The sequence below is a fragment of the Podarcis liolepis genome, assembly GCF_965112155.1.
Source record: "Podarcis liolepis genome assembly, chromosome: 9".
Lineage (NCBI taxonomy): Eukaryota > Metazoa > Chordata > Lepidosauria > Squamata > Lacertidae > Podarcis > Podarcis liolepis.
Window position 1 is genome coordinate 73404438 of NC_139564.1, and position 22506 is coordinate 73426943.

General features: G+C 42.7%; 1 protein-coding gene across 8 annotated transcripts in view; it reads right to left on the minus strand.

The window, feature by feature from the left end:
• Positions 1 to 22506, minus strand: part of JAKMIP1 (janus kinase and microtubule interacting protein 1) — an 89344-nt gene that overhangs the window by 64647 nt on the left and 2191 nt on the right. For 6 of the 8 annotated variants that reach the window (XR_014516005.1, XM_083460459.1, XM_083460460.1 and 3 more), the window contains exon 2: positions 7364 to 7630. Coding sequence is in view for 7 of the 8 variants with exons in the window: in XM_083460459.1 (XP_083316585.1) it covers positions 7364 to 7492 (129 nt within the window). In the remaining variant the exon portion in view is untranslated. Of the gene's footprint in view, positions 1 to 7363; positions 7631 to 10360; positions 11672 to 16773; positions 17002 to 22506 lie in introns of those variants that run through there. The other 2 variants (XM_083460457.1, XM_083460456.1) reach the window with 2 other exon arrangements.

Genomic DNA, 22506 nt, shown 5'->3' on the forward strand with positions numbered 1-22506 from the left:
CTGTTTAGTCTATTTCTGTTAAGTAAGCTCCATCCCTGTGATGTATGGAGGTGAGAGCTGGACCATAAAGAAAGCTGAAGAATTGACGCTTTTGAATTATGGTGCTGGAGGAGACTCTTGAGAGTCCCATGGACTGCAAGAAGATCCAACCTCTCCATTCTGAAGGAAATCAGCCCTGAGTGCTGACTGGAAGGACAGATCCTGAAACTGAGGCTCCAATACTTTGGCCACCTCATGAGAAGAGAAGACTCCCTGGAAAAGACCCTGATGCTGGGAAAGATGGAGGGCACAAGGAGAAGGGGACAACAGAGGACAAGATGGCTGGACAGTGTTCTCGAAGCTGCTAACATGAATTTGACCAAACTGCGGGAGGCAGTGGAAGACAGGAGTGCCTGGCGTCCTCTGGTCCTTGAGGTCACGAAGAGTCGGACACGACTAAATGACTAAACAACAACAAGCTCCATCCCTGTCACTCCAGTAGTGGGCCTTATCCTCGCAGGCAATGTCTATTAGTTCATATTTGCCTTTCTGCATTAAGGTTTCAAGTTCATCCTAATTTTCTCTATTCCAATGTGGCACCAATGCATACACATACACCTGCAAAGGTGTTCTCTGGCTCCCACAGGGTCCCTGTCCCTCAATGAAATTAGGCTTGAAACACGCGTCTTATTGTAGTCAATAGAAGAGCTTGTGCTCCATGAGAGGTTGCAGTATAGCTGCAGTGCCCATGACGGTTTCTCCAGTTCACAAATGCACCCACAGGACGGACAAAGCTGGTGACCCTGGCCCTGGCACAGAGACACTTGAAAGCATTTAATGAGTTTTATACCCCAGGTACTCCCTTAGCGGATGAGGTGGTGCACTGAGACTAGGGGAAGCGGCAAAAGTAGGCTGTAGAGCAGTTTGGCTTTCCCTTTTCCCTCTCCTTAGCAGCGGAAACAGTAGTGCTTCTTTTTTTAAAAAGATATTTATTGAGTTTTCCAATTTTTACAGACAAAAAGAAAAAAAGACAAACATAAAAAGAAAAAAGTTAAAAACACATAAATTTCACTACTTATTTTTCATAACATATTTCCCTGACCTCCTCATACCTCCCCTTCTTGTATATCCAATTCAAATTATTTATACAGCAAATCCTTATGTCAAAGCATTACAGCTTAAAAAAGAAAAGAAAAAAAACACCTTATTTTCTCTCCAACATCTTAGATTATTATAACTTTAAATTTTTGCTTACGAAAAGAAAACCATTTTATCATATTCCTTTTACCATTACAGCTTGAAACCACTTAATTTCAATCCAACATCATTCAACATTCCTTAATTTTACAGTATTTTTGTAAATAGTCCTTAAATTTCTTCCAATCCTCTTCTGCAGACTCTTCTCCCTGGTCACGGATTCTGCCGGTCATTTCTGCCAGTCCCATACAGTCAATCAGCTTCATCTGCCATTCTTCCAAAGTGGGCAAATCTTGCATCTTCCAATACTTTGCAATAAGTATTCTTGCTGCTGTCATTGCATACAAAAAGAAAGTTCTATCCTTCTTTGACACCGATTGGCCGACAATGCCGGAAACAGTAGTGCTTCTTCCTACAGCCCCTGTCTGGCCGTTGTACCCAGCAGCCCCATGGAATAATGCTATGTCTTTATGCAGCATTTTCCGTGGGTGGTTTAGGACAAATGTGGCTACTGCTGCCGCTGCTGCCACCACTTTAAAAAAGCAAGCTGTCAATGAAGAAATGCAAAAGGACTTTTGAAACTGCTAGCAATTTTGGCCAAAGTAAGTTTTAGCATGAACTGAAGGTATATAGGATAATATTAAGACACACAGCAGGCATAGGCAAACTCGGCCCTCCAGATGTTTTGGGACTACAACTCCCATCCTCCCTGACCACTGGTCCTGTTCGCTAGGGATGAGGGGAGTTGTAGTCCCAAAACAAACATCTGGAGGGCCGAGTTTGCCTATGCCTGACATACAGTATCCACGTACATATAAGCAAAGCACAGTGCCGGAATTACTGACTCTTTTCCTATTATTAATTGTTAATAATAGTTAAGGTGATGAGCGTGGAGGTTGCCTTAGCTCAGCAGATGTTGCAAAGAAATTAGATATTAGGATAGCTAATAGGAAGGCAGTTGAACGATAGCCAGGGCTGGAGGAAGGGTGGGGATTGCAGTGAGGTGTTCAGAAAAGGAGATTATAGAATACAAGAAATACATTTAGGCATTTCAGAATCCGCTGGGTCATAAAATATACTCAAGTGAGATCCTATAAACGATATAAAAATTCAGTCCTACTGCTCCACTACTTTCTTCATCATTATTAGCTCTTTAATAAATAGGAGGAGAATTTAAACACAAACATTCAAAGGCCTCCTGATTGAATAAGATTACTGATGGCCCATACTACCTTCAGCGAAGCAAGGCAATCTCATTACAGTCATCCTTGCATAAGCTTTTCACTTGTAAGCTCATTGCAAATACAAGAACTTATCCTCACCAGTTTAGTGCTACTGCAAAGGCTACTCCCTTCTGCAGAATGGAACAAGCACAGCAATTAAAAGCAAACCAATGAAATCCCAGCTGGAAGTGTTTTCTTTTTGTGAATACTCCTAAACATTCAGTCCCAAAAGGTGTACTGAAGGGGAAACAGTGATTCATTTCAATAACCTCGCTACTTCCAAACGTGGGTCAAACATGAATTTGCCTTTCAGTTACATCACATCACTTTGCACCAGATCTTCTTCAGAATGACTGGACGGAGGACTCATTGAGGATTTAAGTGCATTGCATGGACCAAGTAGGTATAGTCCTCAATTGTCAATTCATTTATTTACCAGAGTTTCCAGTGTACAAAGAGTCTGTTAACTAGCACATAGTGGAAATAACTAGCAAGGGGTGAAGCTCTTCAGTCCAAGGGCCACAGTACCCCAGCAGAAAGCTGTCAGGGGTCCCATTCCAGTAGTGGACAGGGCCAGATTCATGCAGTTTCCCAGGGAAAGAGGTGCATTTTTCATTCTTATTTTCAGTTTTATGCATATGCAAAGAGCCTGCTGGATGAAGACAAAGGTCCATCTTGTCTTGGTGTAGAGACATGCCAGGTTGAACAGACCCCAGCTGCTCCTTGAATACACGGTTCAATTCACAGTTTCACAGATCAAAAAGCCAATTCCATGTTGCTCTTTTAAGTCCTGATGCCACCTTGAATACAGAGGTTTTGCTTTGCTCTCCTGATTTTCCCAGGATTGGGGAAGTCTAAATTCACTCATCAAAAGAAGTAGAATGGGTTCTGGTTGAGTGTAGCTTCACGATGCTCAGAAATCTTGGACTCAATCAGCCTCAAACTCACCATAAGGCCCAGTTTGGACAAGCCCTATGTCTAGGGGAAGATACGAACAAAGCAGCACATTTTCAAATCTATTTGAAAGTCCCTAAAACTAAGGAAGTAGAACTATTTTAGAAAAATACCTGTGTAAATCAGAACATACACACCCACAATGAAAGATAGCCTGGGCTACGTAGTGAAATAGCAACATAGCATGTGAATCAGAAAATCAGAGGCACTTTTCCAGATAGCACCATCATGAGAACTGCTGTTGACCATATCTGTGCTCTCTTGCTCACACATTGGTTTCATCTGGTTGGAATGATAAAAGCCCTTGTTTATCATTACAGGCACAGGTACAAACCTAAAGCTTGCTACAACATTCCGCTTCCCTTCTGGTAGGGATGGGAAGAAGGGTTTTGAATTTTCCACTTCTGTTTTAGACTAACTTGAGGTAAGACTCCAAACTGCAGTTAGCCTTGCCTTAGCTGAAACAAACTAAATATAATTACTGTATTTTTCGGTGTATAACACCCCCCCCCCATGTATAAGATGGCCCCTATTTTTTGGGACTCCAAATTAAGGAAGTGGGAGGAGATTGCCCAGAGTTGTTAAGCTTTTGGGAGGGGGGGGGCGATTGCCCAGAGTTGTTGAGCTCACCCGCCCGACCACCACTGCCAGTCGCACGTCTCGCCAAAGCCACCAAAGCCATCTGTCGGCAACCGCCAATCAACCACCCAATTACCGCTGTAGAGCCAATAGACAGCCGGCCGTGCCACAGCCACCAATCACCCGCACAATCGCCACTGACAATCTCCTGCTCGCGGCCGCCAACAATCACCCGTCCTCCCTCTGCACTATCCGTGTGTAACACAACCCCCAATTTTTAACATTTATTTATAATAAAATAACATTGTCTTATACACTGAAAAATACGGTATTCTCAACTGCAGTTTAAGGTTCCATTCAGACACAATGCTAAACTCTGGGTAACTAAGCCACAGCCCTCATGGCAAAGGCAGAGGGGAAGCCCATAACCCCAAGTCTTCTACATGCAACAATAAACCTTTGTTTATCATTACATCCCAAATGGGTTATTATGTTTGTCCGTAAGCGTGAACACCATGCAATATTTACACGGACAAAAGATGTATTGTGTGAAGCAGCCTCAAGAAGTTGGCAATTTCCCTGTCCAATTGCGTTAAGTTTCCCACAATTACTCATTATGCATACCAGAGAAACAGAGGGGAACAGCATAACTAAAGAACAGTAACTCTAATCACTTCCCAATTTTGCTGACTAACAAGCAACACTGGAGAAATTTGGCAGCTGGTTACTTGCATAGCCATCTAGCAAGGACAAACAGCAAAATTCAAGGCAGCTCCAAAATATGACAGCAAGCAAGAGCTACTGGATTATTAGAAACAGACCACTTTCATGCCCAACATTACACCTTACTTCTGTAAACTGATATCCCTATGCTAATGAACAATCTAGAGACAAAGGTACTTAATATTGGTGGGAGGGCCTGGAAGCAAAGCCTAGCCTAGCGTCTGAAGTCAATGAACAGTGTAGTCCTTAAAAGCATTATTTGCTCATTCAATGGTGATGCTTATGCAGGATGGCACCGCAGCAGAAACTCCACCCCAACCTACTCACTCTCGTTAAAACACCTGTAGAGAGCCCACACATTTACAGCTGAACGTATAGAGGGCTCTCTGTGCCATCAGAAATCTTGGCAGAGCCTCCTGCACACACTCAATGAACATGCAAAGAACATCTGTTAAGGGGAAACTAAAACACTAAAATAGTTACAAAGCCATCACTTATATATAAAATTGGCTAAACACACATCATTAATAAATCTCAGCTTTCTGTATATGTACATACGTGCCTTAACAGCACAGAAAGTTTACTGTATATTGCTTTTTAGCTTTATGCACCAACATTATCTTCTTTGACTTAAGTGTGAAGAAACATTAAGTGGCATACATGTGCAATGACAGCTCTTATTTTCTAAGCTTTGTTGACTAGGCAAATATGACAGCAATTCCAGTTCTACAGGGCCTGTGCAATAACAAACCATGGTTTGATGTGACGTGAGTGAGTGCTCTCAACTCTCCTTGCACTCACAGATTCCCTTCCCAGCTTCCTAACTCTTGTCAAACTTTAGTTGGGTTGTATCTAAGTTAAGCTACTTAATAGGCACCTGTCGCCCATGGCATGTACAAGAGAGATCACTTACAGAACAAACCCACTCTTAAATAAATCAAGCAAGCAAAACAATTACTGTTAAAAAGGAAACCATGTTGGGATAAACCAGCTATTTAAACAAACCCTTAGCTACCAACTTGCAAGACCCTGTCTAAAAGAGGGTGATAAAATTCTCTTAAGCGAGTGGCTTATTATTTTATTATATGCAATACAAATGTGTATACTGCCTAATCAAAATACCTAAGCTGTGGACGCCTTAAGATTTCACAATACAGTGTACATGTTTTGAATTTATATTGGGATAATATACAACTAATATCTTATTGCATAACACTTCAGAGAATGCTTCTGCAAACAGCAATGTTTTAAGCAGTCATCTAAAACTCATCTTTGTGACAGCTGCAGCAAGTCTTATTTTTCTGCTGTAAAGGTGAAATACTTATTTCTCAAAAAGCAAGGAGGAACGGGCAGGATAATTCTAACAAGGAGCTTTTTCTGAAAGTTTATTGCTAAATAATTACAGTGGTGCCCCGCAAGACGAATGCCTCGCAAGACGGAAAACTCGCTAGACGAAAGAGTTTTCCGTTTTGGAGGTGCTTCGCAAAACAAATTTCCTATGGGCTTGCTTCGCAAGACGACAATGTCTTGCGAGTTCCTGCTGGTTTTTTTCCTCCCCCCCCCTTTTTCTAAGCCGCTAAGCCGCTTATCAGCTGATCTGATCAGCAGATAAGCCACTAAAAGCCGCTAATAGCGCTAAGCCACTAAGCCGTCAATGGGCTTGCTTCGCAAGACGAAAAAAACGCTAGACGAAGAGAATCACAGAACGGATTCTTTTCGTCTTGCGAGGCACCACTGTAAAGCTGTCACCTTGAAAACAAGAGCTGCAACAAGAGACAAGGATGCCAGCAGCAGCCCCCTAAATCTAGACATGTATAACCTAGTAGGTCATGTGTGCAAGCACTTGAAAAGGTTTTTGGTATTCTGAATATATATCTATTTCTTGCAAGACTCTCCAGTTTAGCGAACCCGAGCTGAACAAAAAAATAAGACTCAGCATTTTACACAGATCTTCCTGGGTTTGAGTAAAGCTGATACAACAGGGTCTTAAAGAGTTTTTGAAGTGAATAATCCGCAGCTTAAACGCATAAGCCATTGAAGTGTATGAAGTTTTAAGTGCATAAAGGTAAAGGTACCCCAACCGTTAGGTCCAGTCACGGACAACTCTGGGGTTGCGTGCTCATCTCGCTCTACAGGCCGAGGGAGCCGACATTTGTCCGCAGACAGCTTCCAGGTCATGTGGCCAGCATGACTAAGCTGCTTCTGGTGAAGCAGAACAGTGCACAGAAACGCTGTTTACCTTCCCACCGGAACGGTACCTATTTGTCTACTTGCACTTTGACGTGCTTTCAAACTGCTAGGTGGGCAGGAGCTGGGACCGAACAACGGGAGCTCACCCTGTCACGGGGATTCAATACACCAAATCTCTCACATAAAGTAACAAGGCAGAAAGAGCTGCATCCTGAGATCTTTAAAATTATCATTCAAAAATATTATCTATTTGGATAACACCAACAAGCAAAGTAGTTTCATCTGGCTGTTGGTGAAACAGTGACACCAACACCTCCGTTCCAGAAAGAATTATACACACCTTTTTATTCTAAAGCACTGAAATCGAGGGAGCGTCTTTCCAGAAAGCAGAAGCTATGAAAACCTTGTATGCAAGTTTGATGAGTGCTTCATTTCTTTAAATCCCTTAAGACCTGATGGTATGAGAGCTGCTCATTGCTCAGCTGGACATACCTCCACATAGCATTAAGCTTACATACCTTGCCTTTTTCCTGCTGATATTCAATCTGAATGTTTGTCAATTTCATCCGCAATTCTTCATTCGCTGCTGCTTGGACAGCTTCAGTCTCCATGTCCTTTTCTGCCTTTGTGCGGCTTTTCTTCGACATGGTTTCAAATACGTATTCTTATATTGGCAATATATCAACTGCCAAGCAGCTCTGAACATTGAATGTTAAGACGTCAAGCAGCAGTCAGTGCCATCCCATGTAGAACCCACTGCTGTCATAGTCACTATCCTCAATATTCTAAAGCACAAAATAAAAAGGGAAATGAAAGTTAACTATTTGATCAAAGTAGAAATATATAAAAAAATAAATTGACCAGTAGCACCTTAGAGACCAACTAAGTTTAGTCTTGGTATGAGTTTTTGTGTGCACGCACACTTCTTCAGATACATTTGAGATACTTCAGATATATTTCTACTGCGCCAGACCAACACGGCTACCTACCTGAATCTATTTGATCAAAGAAAGCCTTAAACAAACATAATGCTGTCCACGATTATTGTGTGTCATTCCCATTTATTGCAGGAGAACATATAACATGAACATAACATCTCTGCAGGATCTGACTAAAGGCATTTTCAATTAAACTAATGAGATTTAAGACGTTTAATGTGGCTAAATCATACCCCATGTATCAATATGCCAACATTTTTACATCAACTGGGAAGTAACATGCACCCTGTTTGGTTACAGTAAAACCCTGCAATTTAAAAAAAGGTTAATTTAATTAATTAAAATTAATTAGACCAAATCTACAGGAAAAATCTCAACAGTGTGTGAAAATTCTGCAAATCTGAGATGCTGCCCAGGGCGAAGCTAGCACTTACAGTAAATATGCTTATAGATTAGCAGGAGAGCAAACATCTGATTTAGAGTCTTTCAGAGTACAGTGCTACCCGACTTGTCAAATACTACCAGATAGCAATTTGAGGGCTATTTTGTCACCTAATGTTGTCTTCTACAATGTTGTCTTCTACAATGTTGATTACTACATCAAGCAGCATCATGGAAATACTCTTTGCATATGGGTTTTTTATCGGTACAGTTAGAAATGCAGCCTAGTGCAATGCAATAAAGGCAAAAGTTACAGAGAAGCTGATCAGTGCTATCCCATCATATTAAGCACCACATAATTGTCACCTTTTCCAAAGATTTTATGCCGGCCAATAAAGGCACTCAGACCCAAGAAGTTAAGGCAGCTGCAGTCACAAAGCACAGAGCACTTTTCACAGAGCCAAATTACCGTATTTTTTGCACCATAACACTCACTTTTTTCCTCCTAAAAAGTAAGGGAAAATGTCTGTGCGTGTTATGGAGGGAATGCCTACGGGTGGCATGCCAACGGATTTTCCTCCTCTAAAAACTACGTGCGTGTTATGGTCGGGTGCGTGTTATAGAGCGAAAAATACGGTACATGTTTCACTACAACCGCCTGGCTTAACCCTTGCCCTGCTGTCATGATCTTGGAAAGGGGAGCCATTCTTGAACCTTTTCATGGGGTTCTTGGGGGAGGCGCGTAAATCATCTGTTTCAATTTATCATAATAAAAATCACTGCGGAAATAGTTTTTTTTTTTTTTGCTTAACTGTTGACTCATGTTCAGCTTGTAGTCCACTAAGACCCCCTAGATCCTTTTCACAAGCACTGCTGTCAAGCCAGGTTCCCCATCCTCTATCTGTGCATCTGAGGGAACTGCACCTGTTGTTCTGCATGACAGACAGCAGCTTTCAGAAGCACAGAGACCCTGTTGGGACAAGAACATGGTTTTGCTTTCACAGCTCACTCCATCACTGAATGTTAAAATGATGTTGGATTGAAATGAAACGGTTTTAGCAATAAGGTTAAAAAGAATATGTAAAAATGGATTGATAATCAGATGAAAGTACGAAGTTATAATATGTTAAGATATAGAATTAAGATTAAAACAAAGAGGGAAGGGATTTGCTGAATTAATCACGTGAACTGGAATACAAAAAAGGGAGGTGTGAGGAGGTCAGGAAACAAGTAAATGAAATATAAGACATGAAAATATTGACTTGTTTTTAATTGTTTTTTAATTTTTATGTATTTTGTTTTTGTGTTTTTGTATCTTTTTTTCTTTTATTGTTATTTTTCCCCCTCTTTATTTTTTCTTTTTAACTCTGTAACTTTTTATTGTCTAGAAAATTTCAATAAATATCATTCTAAAAATAAAAAAAATAGCTCGCTCCATCACTAACACTCTTTAGCTAAAGCTTTCACTGTACCACAGCTCTCATCTTTGTATGAAGTGCGATTAGGAAAGAGGAATGCCTTGATACACACCTCAGCTGCTTCCACTATGGAGGTTAAAACGAGAAAACTACACCCACCTGGATCAAGGTTGGCTCTATCTAATTTAATAATAATAATAATAATAATAATAATATACCCCACCCATCTGGCTGGGTTTCCTCAGCCTCTTTAGCTGTTGCTGGCAAATGAGTAGATTCCTTACGCTCAAAGTCCCCTCATTTACTTCTGGTGTGATAAATCATAAGGCAGAAACACAGTCATGGCTTTTATTGTATTCATATAGATTTTGAACAGCTATTGTTTTGGCAAGGTGTTATATTTGATCAAGGGCAATTATAGTACAGTGGTGCCTCGCAAGACGAAAAGAAACCGTTCTGTGATTCTCTTCGTCTAGCGGTTTTTTCGTCTTGGGAAGCAAGCCCATTGATGGATTAGCGGATTAGCGCTATTAGCGGCTTATCTGCTGATCGGATCAGCTGATAAGCGGCTTAGTGGCTTAGAAAAAGGGGGGAGGGGGGAAAAACCCAGCAGGAACTCGCAAGACATTTTCGTCTTGTGAAGCAAGCCCATAGGAGATTCGTTTTGCGAAGCACCTCCAAAACGGAAAACTCTTTCGTCTAGCGAGTTTTCCGTCTTGCGAGGCATTCGTCTTGCGGGGCACCACTGTATTGTCCATGTGTGCAGAGGAAAACTTACTGAAATATAGGGCTCCTTTTCCTAGCAGACAGCGCAACAGGCAGTCAAACACACCTGATTCCTCCTTCCTCAAGGTGTTAGGTGTGGATTGTTGGTTGAGGGGTCTATTTCACAGTTCCCATTCATCAACCTTTGGGGTCACTAGCGTCGTGCCCTTATAGCACCTGAAAACTTTCTGAGTCCTGCCTCCCACAAAATATGGAAAAGGTCATTATCCAACATACACACCCACCCAAAAAAAGTACGTAGAGCTGAAAGAGTGATGCTCTCTGCAACTTCCTCTTCCACCTCTATGCATTTTGCAAAATTCAGACCTTGGCAGCTGAAGAAAAGGTAGAATGGCTGAGAGGCTAGGAGGGAAAGGGGAGCAATCTGAGAGGAGAGAGGAAAGCACAGTGTGGGAGGGGTAGGAGATACAGAAAAGAAAAGGTCCTGTTGAAATGGCATTGTTTTTCCCTAAAGGGCCTTCTCTCACTCCCCGCACCAACCATGAAATTACAGATCGCATCTGTCTCCACTGACTGAACCATGTGTTTGCCATCACTGCCATGACACACACACAAAAGGATCTGAGGCACAGATCCAGACAGATCATTATAGTTTCTACAAGTAATCCTCAGAAAAACACCATCAATTTTGTGTCTATGAATGTGTTCTGTGATTTGTTGGTTTTCATATCATCCTAAGTAAAAATCATGATGGTAAACAGACTCATAGAACTGTAGAGCTGGAAGGGATCCTGGGAGTCATCTAGTCCAACCCCCGGCAATACAGGAATCTCAACACAGCCTCCCATCCAATTTTAAACCATACTGGACCCTGCTTAGCTTTGCAAATGTGCTAGCAGTTTTATTGGATCAATATTTTCTGCACTGTTGACAAGCACTAGACCTGTAGATCATTAACACAGATTTATGGAAGTCATGGATACTTGACATCATGTGCAAGGTACTCTGAAATCCTAAAGTTGGGATTTAAAACAGCTTGCCAGGTGTTGCTAAAATAGGAACTCCTCCTCCCCAACTCTAAACTGCCCTGATGCTGCCCTGAGTACTCAACTCTGCTCACCCACCCAGGTCTGAGGGATACAGACCAGACTGGCCTCCTCGTCCACAATCAGATCATGGATGAGGGAGGACTTACTCCGAGCTGACCTGGCATTCAACAGCAGCCACAGACCTGAGGGCTGGGTGACAGGACAACCACAATTCCCCAGGTTGCAGGAGGGGCTGACATGCAACAGTCAACAACTGCCTGTGCTGTGTGCTCCTTACCTGGCCTGCCCCATCTCCCACACCATACCTCACCCTACCCCTCTGCTCTCCCCAGCTTCTAGGCACATCTCCTCTCCCTCAATAAAAACAAACACCACCAAAAAAACCCACATAAATTGAAAACAGTAAAAGCAACTGTAGCAGCAAAGCTGCCAGATGAACCAGTACAACATGTGCAACTATCAGGTCAGGAACCAGCTTTTTGGGACTTCCGGGGAGTGTCATGGCTGGTTAGCTGCACCTGTCAAGACGCTGTCAACAGATGTAATTAAGTGGTGATTAATTATAGTTCCATGGGACGCGGGTGGCGCTGTGGGTAAAACCTTAGTGCCTAGGACCTGCCGATCGTATGGTCGGCGGTTCGAATCCCCGCGGCGGGGTGAGCTCCCGTCTTTCGGTCCCAGCTCCTGCCCACCTAGCAGTTCGAAAGCACAATTAAGTGCAAGTAGATAAATAGGTACCGCTTTATAGCGGGAAGGCAAACGGCGTTTCCATGTGCTGCGCCGGTGCCGGCTCGCCAGAGCAGCTTCGTCACGCTGGCCACGTGACCCAGAAGTGTCTCCGGACAGTGCTGGCCCTCGGCCTCTTAAGTGAGATGGGCGCACAACCCTAGAGTCGGACACGACTGGCCCGTACGGGCAGGGGTACCTTTACCTTTTAGTGATAGTTCCTGTCGGTCATTTCATCTATGAGGTACAGAGATAACAAAGGGATTAACTTCTGAATGCTCTGGAAGGATTACTCCCTCTGTGGGACTGATAAATCTTTGAGGAACTCAGACAGGTAAAAGACCAGGGGTGGAAGAACCGTAACCTTGCCCTAGCACCACTTAAGAGCCACTAGAGGTTAATCTCTAGGGCAAAGACCAGCAAGACCTCTTTTCTGCAACTACTTTTGAAATTCCTAGAGAGACTATATTTACGGAAGTTATCTGTCGGTTAAAATGTGCATGTAAAACACAACTCAAAGAATACATCTTTGAGGGGTTAAAAAAATAGTTTTCAGGAAGCTTACCTTGATTTACATTCCAAAAAAGTTTATAACACCTGTTTCTAACAGCCAAGAGTTTGTCCAGTTCTGAGAAGTTTTCATCTTATTTAGTTCTACTTTTAATCCTCCAATTGAAGGGTGTTTATTGCAATGCAAAATTATATGGCTGCTGGCTGTACTTGCTGTGGGAGCATCGGAAGGCTAGAAATGTGTCTTATCTGAGCAAGGACTGTGTAAACTTATTTTAAAGCACCCAGGACTGAAAGAAAATGTCAAAAAAAAAACCCTACTGACTGTTGCAGTTGTACAACAACTTTTAAATGGTCAATTAAAGGAATTAAGATGCAGAAACTGATATGGGGAAATGTATTGGACAAAGCAGAGACAGGAGAAGATCTTGGGGGAAAATACCAGTGATGATGTGCAAGATCAGGAGGATGGTTCCATACAGATGGCTGAAGATTTATAGCTCTTGGAAAAAATATTGATGATGCTTGGCCAGTCCTAGAGGATGGTTCCATACTGATGCTTGAAGGAGTAGAACAAGGTAAAGTTGAAGCTGTGATGTTGGAGAAGAAAGGACTCTGTGAGCAATTTGGAATGAACTCAGAGGAAAAAGCCACTAAGCCTCCTGCAACACTTCTGGAAAAAGAACGGAAAAGCAAGAAACTGAAACTTTTTTAAAAAAAGATAAGAATGTAACACATGGCCAACAGGAAAGGGAATTGGAAGATTTGTATATGAATTTGGGTGTGAATTAATGCCTATACAATTAGTAACCAATGATAGATTATTATATAACCACAGCAAAGAAACTCTTGAGGAATAAAAAAATAAGGCCTGCTTTTTTTTAATATTGGAGATAAAGCTGGGATGTGAGTCGGGAGGAAGACTACTGCTGACCTTTACTTATAATAATCATTGGAGAAGCTCTTTTGGACTTCTTGGTTAGAAAGGAAAATGAATGAACTTAAGGTGCCCAGACGGAAGACTGGGAAAACTTCAGCTTGCAAAGGAATAGCTGGATATTACTCGGGATTGAACATTCAATTATTTTGAGGAACTCTTTTATATATAACTGACAGATGGATAGTTGGAAGTCACTTTTACTTATTGCCTTTTTCTTTTTTCTTAGCTTTTTCTTTATCTTTTTATTCGGTTATTATTTCCTTTAATATTCTTTCTGTCTTATTTGTTTTGTCTCTGCCTCTGTTTCGTTCTGGTCTTTTATTGTATTTTGAAAAGTTATAATAAAATATTTTTTTTTAAAAGGAACCAGCTTTTTCGCCCTCCTCTTGTCTTCACAGGGGGACACTGGCGAAGGAAGAGGAGTGCGGGAGGAGCGCAAAGCCCCTGGCAGCGCAATCCTGATGGGGTGCCATCATGGCTGCCCCCGTCCACGCCCCCTGCAGGCGGCGTGCCACGCCCCCAGAGGCTCACCATGCCCCGGTGGGTGCCATACCACACCCTCAGGACACGCACCATGCCCTTGTGGGTGGTGCGCCACGCCCCTGGGACGCACGCCAGCTGCGCCCCCTCCTGCTCTCCACCTGCAGGGGGGTGGCAGGGCTCAGACTCCCTCTCTCCTGTTTACCTCTCTGCTACAAACAGCACTCTCTTGGTTCCTGGACCCACATAGCATCGGCCCCATCTTTGCTTTCTAGCTAGTGCTGCAGCCAGGAAATACAGACTGGCCAGTTTTTCATAGGCCATTTATGGTGTGTCTGTAGCCTTCCCAACACACTTACTATCTTTCAGAGTGAAGGTCCCAGACTGTAAACACCTATTCCTGCTGGGAGATTTCAATGCCAGAGTTGGGAATGATCATCACACATGGGATAACTGCGTAGGCCACTTTGGAATTGGCAGCATGAGTGAGAATGGATAAAAGCTGCTTGAGCTGTGCTTGTATCACAGCCTCTGCATCAGGAACACATTCTTCTCTAACAAGGCAAAACATCGAGGATCCTGGAGACACCCAAGGTCAGGCCACTGGCACCAGATGGTCTTGATTGCCACCAGGAGATCTGGTGACTGAACTGTGTTCATGTTACACTGAGCTACCACAGTGCCAGCTGCGACACGGATCACAGATCACTCCCTAGTAGTGAGCAAGATCCATCTCCAGCCAAAGACAGTTCATAGCACAAAGTATGGCCTGGAATCAACACTAACAGAACAGTCGTACCTGAACTTTGTGAACGCTTCTCTGATACCGTTGAACAAGCTGTACTGAACTGCCCAAGAGATAGCACTGAAGCAAGGTGGAACGACATCAAAGAGGCAACCTAGAACACAGCTGTGCCCTCTTGGGCAAAATATAGCAGCAGATCCCCTACTGTTTTGAGGCTGGCATTGAGGACATGGAGCCTGTTATCAAACAAGGATGTGCTCTTCCAAGCCCACTTCCCAGCATGTTCACACTCCTGTCTCAGCAAAGTCTATGCTGGCTTGGTCATGTCCACAGAATGGAGGATGGAAGGATTCCCAAGGGCGTGCTCTACGGACAGCTGGCTTCAGGCACCAGGCCTGTTGGCAGAGTGCATTACAAAGCCGTCTGCAAGCGTGACATGAAGGCTGGCAATATCTGCTGCTCTGGCAATGGTAAAGTTGGCGGCAGTGGATGATGAAATGGAAAAGACCTTTGCACAGGTCTCTAGAGCAGGGTTCCCCAAACTTGGGTCTCCAGCTGTTGTTGGACTACAATTCCCAAACATCTTTGACCTCTGGTCCTGCTAACTAGGGATGATGGGAGTTGTAGACTAAAAACAGCTGGAAACCCAAGTTTGGGAAACCCTGATCTAGAGAAATGAAACATCCAAGTGGCTGAGTTGTGTTGGAGGAGGAGTGGAATGAAGCCATGGATGGAGAAATTAAGAGGCATATTGAGCTGGCAAAGACAGAGTTGAAAGAGAAAGGATTATGTGTATAATTTGTACATAAATCAAATATTGTACAAATGTCATAAATCCAGTTAGTGGCACCCCTGGAATTTCTCATTACCAGCCCTTACTGTAGGAAACCAGGATCCCCAACACATTTTATCTAAGGTACAACAGAATAGAATAAAGCAAATGTCTAAAAATTGACACCAAATCAATTTATACTTACAAAAAATGGAAATGTCCTCACACTTGTTTCTGAATATTTGCTACCACTAGCCCTGGCTAGTTCCTCAAGAAAGGAATTCTGCTGCTATATTCAATTCAGGTACATTTGATTTACAACAGGTATTGAACACATGTGTGTTCTAGAAGCATACTGCAGTCCAAAAAAAATAATAGTTCAAAGTGGGGGAAACACCAAAGGTAATATACTAGAACTCAGGTTACAAAAGGTTGCAAGAGAAACAAACTGTCCTTAAGTTACCAAGAAGCTTAACGTACGCTTAGCTAAAAATAGACAGGACACCTAAACCGCAAACAGAAAATGACAAATCCAATACCTGTAGGGCAAATAATACTACTTTCTGTCCCAGCTGATCAACATCACTCCTGCTGCCTGTGTCTGAAGTCAGTGAGTTTCCTTGCTCTCAGGGCCACCGGCCAAAGATCTAGCAACAGATTGGCACCCATCGATGTGTAATGTGGGAAGAGATCCTCCGATGAAGGCATAAAGAGTTCAAGTGGAGGGGCATCCCATCCATGAGCTGAATTAGATAGACTGAAGAAGCGGCAGGCAATGAGTCCCCAACCACTGCTAAGAAAGCAAGTCTTCCGCCATTTTAAGAATGCCCCTCGTGCCTGAACTCACATATCCGTTTTCTCTCTGAAGGCAGACCAAGCTGAAAATTACATCTTTTATTTACTGACCACTCCTGAATTTTTAAATGAGCAGTTCACAGCATGAAATAAATGGCGACATCCAAGCCCACATACCAAAGATACTTGGAGGACCTCTGACGGCAAGGAGCTACGTAGGCAAAGCAGAGGTGGTTGTATCTTGGGTCGCTTAGGGCCACGAGAAGGGCCTCCCTCCCGGGTCTCAAGGGCCAAGCTGGAGAAGCATCCTTGCAAGTATTTGGACCCAAATTCATCCATACCTTGCACTTGACTTGTGAGTGTGTAGGCAGCCAGCTATTTCCCCCCTCTATCTATTTTCTCTACACCAAGAAGACTATAGATTTCTATCATGTTTCCTCTTACTCACCTTTTCTCAAAACTAAAAAGGCCCGAATGTTGTAACCTTTTCTTGTAGGGGTGTGGCTCCTTCCCCTTGATCATTTTGACTGCCGCCGTTCTGAAGCTTTTCCAGCTCTACAGGATCCTTTTTCACGTGAGGTGGCCAGAGTGGTGGTCGCACCATAGATTTGTATCACAGCATTATTGGCAGTTTTGTTTTCAATTTCTTTCCTAAATACTGTTAAAGGTAAAGGTAAAGGGACCCCTGACCATTAGGTCCAGTCACGGACGACTCTGGGGTTGTGGCGCTCATCTTGCTTTACTGGCCGCGAGAGCCGGCGTACAGCTTCCAGGTCAGGTGGCCAGAATGACTAAGCTGCTTCTGGCGAACCAGAGCAGCGCACGGAAACACAGTTTACCTTACTGCCAGAGCGGTACCTATTTATCTACTTGCACTTTGACGTGCTTTCAAACAGCTAGGTTGGCAGGAGCAGGGACTGAGCAACGGGAGCTCACCCCGTCACGGGGATTCGAACCGCCAACCTTCTGATCGGCAAGCCCTAGGCTCTGTGGTTTAACCCACAGCGCCACCCGCATCCCTAAATACTGTTAGCATGTGTTAAATAAGTATTTGGAGGGGAGGTCTCATTGTGCATCACTTAATTCTTGCTTATACTGAATTGCATTTGCCATTTCACCTAGTTGGGAGAGACCCTTTGATAGCTCCTTTCAGCTCCCTTGTTTTAATCACCTTTAACAATTTGGTGTCAACAAACATGGCCATCTCATTGCTAAGCCCTAACTACAGATCATTAAACTAGTAATATGCACAACTCCCAACCTAACCATTTTGCGGACTTCACTTTCTTGATCTGTTCACTGGCAGAACTACATATTTATTCTTGCTCTCAGCTTTTTTTTCTTTCTAACTCATGACCCTAAGAGGATCTGCCTTCTTATTTCATGACAGCTAAACTCTGAAAACTTTGGTGAGGTACTCTGAAATCTTTTTGAAACTCTACATAATACAAACCAGATCAGCTCTGTGAATATCTACCTGCTTGTTGACACTCACAAAGAACTATAAAAAGGTTCATGAGATGAAATCCTGGGCCCGCAGAACATGAAAGTGGCAGAAGATGGGGGCACCAGCAAATTAGCATCCAGTACTTCGGCTGGCATGTGCATGCCAAGCCCTCGGGAGCCAACATGGTCACCACAGCATCCTTTCTTACCTTAAAAAAACTTTTATAGCTATAGGGCAACTGTAAAACCATGTGACGGCTGCTCCGCAGCTGTAAAAAACAATAATAAGATGTTGATATTATTTTTACTTTAAAATTTATATTATCCTATTCTAAAATAAAACAGTGTTTATTCCAAAGCAAATGTGCTAAGCATCATGGCAGCCAAACCAAGCTCCATTTTATTCTGGCAGTCTAACTGATCTTAAAAGGCAAAACTGCACACTGGGTTGGCAAACTCCCCACCCCACAACATTTAAGGAATGTAACAGTGGTTATAGAACACATTGTAAAGAGGCATTAATTATATGCTCCACAAGTGAAGTAATAGGCTTATAGGTCTCCTATTATCTAAAGGGGGACACTATACTAACATTAAGTTCAGGGTCTAAAGTTGCCTAGCTGCATCACTGGCTGCAAACAACAATTTTCAGTGAACTACTTAGAATCATAGAATTGTAGAGTTGGAAGGGACCCCAGGGGTCATCTAGTCCAACCCCCTGCAATGCAGGAATCTCAACTAAAGCATCCATGACAGAGGACCATCCAACCTCTGCTTAAAAGACCACCAAGGAAGGAGAGTCCATAATTTCTCTTGAGTCTGTTCCACTGTGGGGCAGCTCTTACTGTCAGAAAGTTCTTCCTGATGTTTAGCTGGAATCGCCTTTCTTGTAGCCATTCTTGTACCCTCCAGGACAGTAGAGAACAAGCTTGCTCCTCCTTCCATATTTGTATGCCTATGTGGTGCTACAAGATTTCATATTGCATTGTGAATCTGCACACCTTTATTTGTTCATTGCATATAAAACTATTTTATATTTGTCATTTAGTTCAACTGGCACCTTACAAATCACTAGTACATTTCTGAGCACAATTCAAAGTGTTGGTGTTGACCTTTAAAGCCCTAAACGACTTTGGTCCAGTATCCCTGAAGGAGCGTCTCCACCCCCATCGTTCTACCCGGACACTGAGGTCCAGCACCGAGGGCCTTCTGGCGGTTCCCTCACTGCAAGAAGTGAAGTTACAGGGAACCAGGTAGAGGGCCTTCTCGGTAGTGGCGCCCGCCCTGTGGAACGCCCTTCCAGCAGATGTCAAAGAGAACAACAACTACCAGACTTTCAGAATACATCTGAAGGGAAGCTTTTAATGTTTGATGCATTACTGTATTTTAATATTTTGTTGGAAGCCACCCAGAGTGGCTGGGGAAGCCCAGCCAGATGGGTGAGGTATAAATAATAAATAATAAATAATAAATAATAAATAATAATAATAATTGCAAGTTGCTTGATATAAAGAATATAAGTTTGTAAGTGATCAGTGTAAAAAATTCAAAACTGGGTAGATGTGAGGATGGATAGGTCACAAAAGGTTTGGGCACAATCACTGCATGTCTATGGTCAAATTTAATGCTTTAAACACAAAGTACACAAAAATGCTAAGGTAACTACTTTGCTCAAAGTAGCTCTCTCACAAGCATAGGGTGACCAGGACTCCTCTTCCTGAGCAAATTCTCCATGCACACAACTGTTAACGAATTACACTCACGAGACAAATCCTCATTGATGTGGCTTCACTCCTCCCTGTGTTTCAACTCCACTGAAGACACAGTCAGCCAAGAAGAGGGATGTCCACCCTCGCAGGGATCTCAGCCAAGCGGTAACAGGTCCCTCACCTTACTGATTACAATGTGAATCTTCCTTGGCCCTTGCCATGGCACACCTAGCAGAGGTTTGTTTGCCTAATAAAAAACTGGGCAAGTGCTTCTGAGCAGATACGCTTGGTGCTGCCCCTGCTCTTGCATTCTCTACAGTTCAGGAAAATTTGAACGGGGGAGGAAGCTCACCAGCGGGGACAGGGGATCCTGTCATTGGCAACAAACTTCAAATTCTCACCTGTCAACTGACCGGCCACTCCTGCAGATGACATCAATCCTGCTCTGAAAAAGGTTCCCAAGCTGCCCTCAATTGCGTTCCCCCTCTAATTTACCACTGAAAAAACACCAACAACAGAATTGTTCACATTCAAAGCTGTCCCCATGCCAAATTGTCCCAGTCCAAAACTGATTTTTCTAAGGCTGGACTACAAGGCACAAGCATAGGAACTGGGGACTCAAACAGCAGCAGCAGCAGCAGCAGCAGCAGCAGCGATCACCTCCTTTTCTTTTTTAGGGCGATAACCTTTTAAAATGACTTTTAAAAAGGACTTCTACAGGGGGAGGGTGCACTGCAGAGCAAGTCACACCATTTAATTCAGCCTTGGATGTTCGAGAGGTTTATTGTATGCTTGCAATTCCACACATGAGTTGGGTATGAGCAGTGCTGCTTCATCCACTGTTAAGCCTCAGCTCAGTCCTCAGCTTTCAGCATCCGAAAGGGTTAGGGTTAGGTCATGCAGGCAGGTTTAAGCCCCAAACTTCTCATTACACAAAAAGTAATTAAGTAATTAAGACCTATTGCAGTCGTTAAGAGTCGTCAACAGGCTCATCTCAGCTATCTGCCAATCTCCCATTCCCACCACCCTTCTGAGTAATACCCCTCCCCACCTTCTCACTATATAGAAGGATCTGGCAACTTCTGTTTCAGTGTATCTGAAGAAGTGTGCATGCACACGAAAGCTCATACCAAGAACTAACTTAGTTGGTCTTTAAGGTGCTACTGGAAGGAATTTTTTTATTTTGACAAAAAGTAATGCATTGTACACAAAAAACCAGACATTAACCACAAGCAGAGCTACATGACAGGTACTGATGGGGCCTAAATAAAGTTGAGCAAAAAACAAGTTCTATGTTTAATACGAATGCTGCAAGCAGTAGAATATAGTACATCTGTCACACAGCGTGTCTGTCAGTAAATCACACAGTTCATACTGTGACCCCAGCACATCCTTGGGTCCTTCACCCCTGGATGCTGCAAACTTACTCCCACTTTTGAATTAACTGTAAATATTTTCTAAGCCATGAAAGACCCCCAAGCACACTATCTTTAGAAAACAATGGAAACAGGTTTTTTTTTACCCCATGTCTACAAAATTTCCATGAATTTTACATCTGTATCCCAAAGAACAACAATATAATGTTCCTATGTGCTCAGGATTCAGAAGTATAATTTCCAAGATAAATGGAATGGCTCCTAGACAGGCCATCTTTCTAAAAATTGAGCTTAGAATTAATGGCATAATGCAGACTGGAGCTCCCACACCTCTGCTGTAAATTCTGGGAGCAGGGTAGGACTATGCCCCTCATCCTTTTCTTGAGAGCTTTTTTCCACATGTGGTGGACTTGTGATGAGGTGAAAAATTTTTGGGGTCAAATTTACGATTAATTAAAGAAAATATTGAAATACACCTTCACCAAAAAACCTGAAGCGTTCCTCTTAGGTATGATTGGAGAGGAGATCAAAAGTGAAGACCAAACATTTTTCCAATATGCAACGGTGGCGGCAAGGATTCTGTTAGCACAAAATTGGAAAACCCCTAACATACCTACGGTCGGAGAATGGCGGATGAAACTATTTGATTATATTGAATTAGCGAGATTGACACAGAGGATTAGGTATCAAAAAAATGTAAAGCTAAAAAATGATTGGGATAAATTTTTAAATTATATTGAAGATAATTTGGGATTTAAAAAAATAACAGTGGACGGAATGTAAAACCTGCAATGTATATAGTTATCACAACACAACTGCAGAATGGTTATAAGCTTACTAAACCTAAACCGAGATGGAAGGAAGACAATGCGTAATGTCTGTAAGTTTGTCTTTTTCTATATCTATTTTTCTATTCTTTCTTTTTCCTTTTTTTTCTTTTACCTATGTACTTTTATCCTTTAAATGTTTGTATGTTTTGGTTGATGTAATTTGTAAGAATTAATAAAAAGATATTAAAAAAAAAGAGAGCTTTCCAGAGGAATCTGGCTGGCCACTGCTGGACTAAATAGACATTCATCTCATTCAGCCTAACTTTGCTGTTGTTATTTATGCATGCGTCAAGTAAAAATACATTTACACGTTGCAAAGTAAAATTCACTTTACAACAGAATTCAGCTACAGTCGTACCTTGGAAGTCGAACGGAATCAGTCCTGGAAGTCCGTTTGACTTCCAAAACATTCAGAAACCAAAGTGCGGCTTCTGATTGGCTGCAGGAAGCTCCCATCGAACGTGCGGATTCCAAAGAATGTCCGCAAACTGGAACTCTCACTTCTGGGTTTGTGGCGTTCAAGAGCCAAAACGTCTGAGTACCAAGGCGTTCGGGAACCAAGGTACTGTACAACTGTACTTCTTATTGTTCAAGTGGTTCCTAAGCATTCCCCCCCCCCCGCCACAATTTAGGTTGTCACAAAATTTTTGAGAAGCCAACACAAATAGTGTTCAATTTAGAACGAATAGCAGAACAACAATGGGGGAGCAGTGCCGTGCAATCAGTTTGGTCAAAAACATAAAAATTAATTAAGAACTGAAACCTGAATCAGGTAACATTCACCATGTGTATCAAGATGCACTTCATACCACAAGGATAT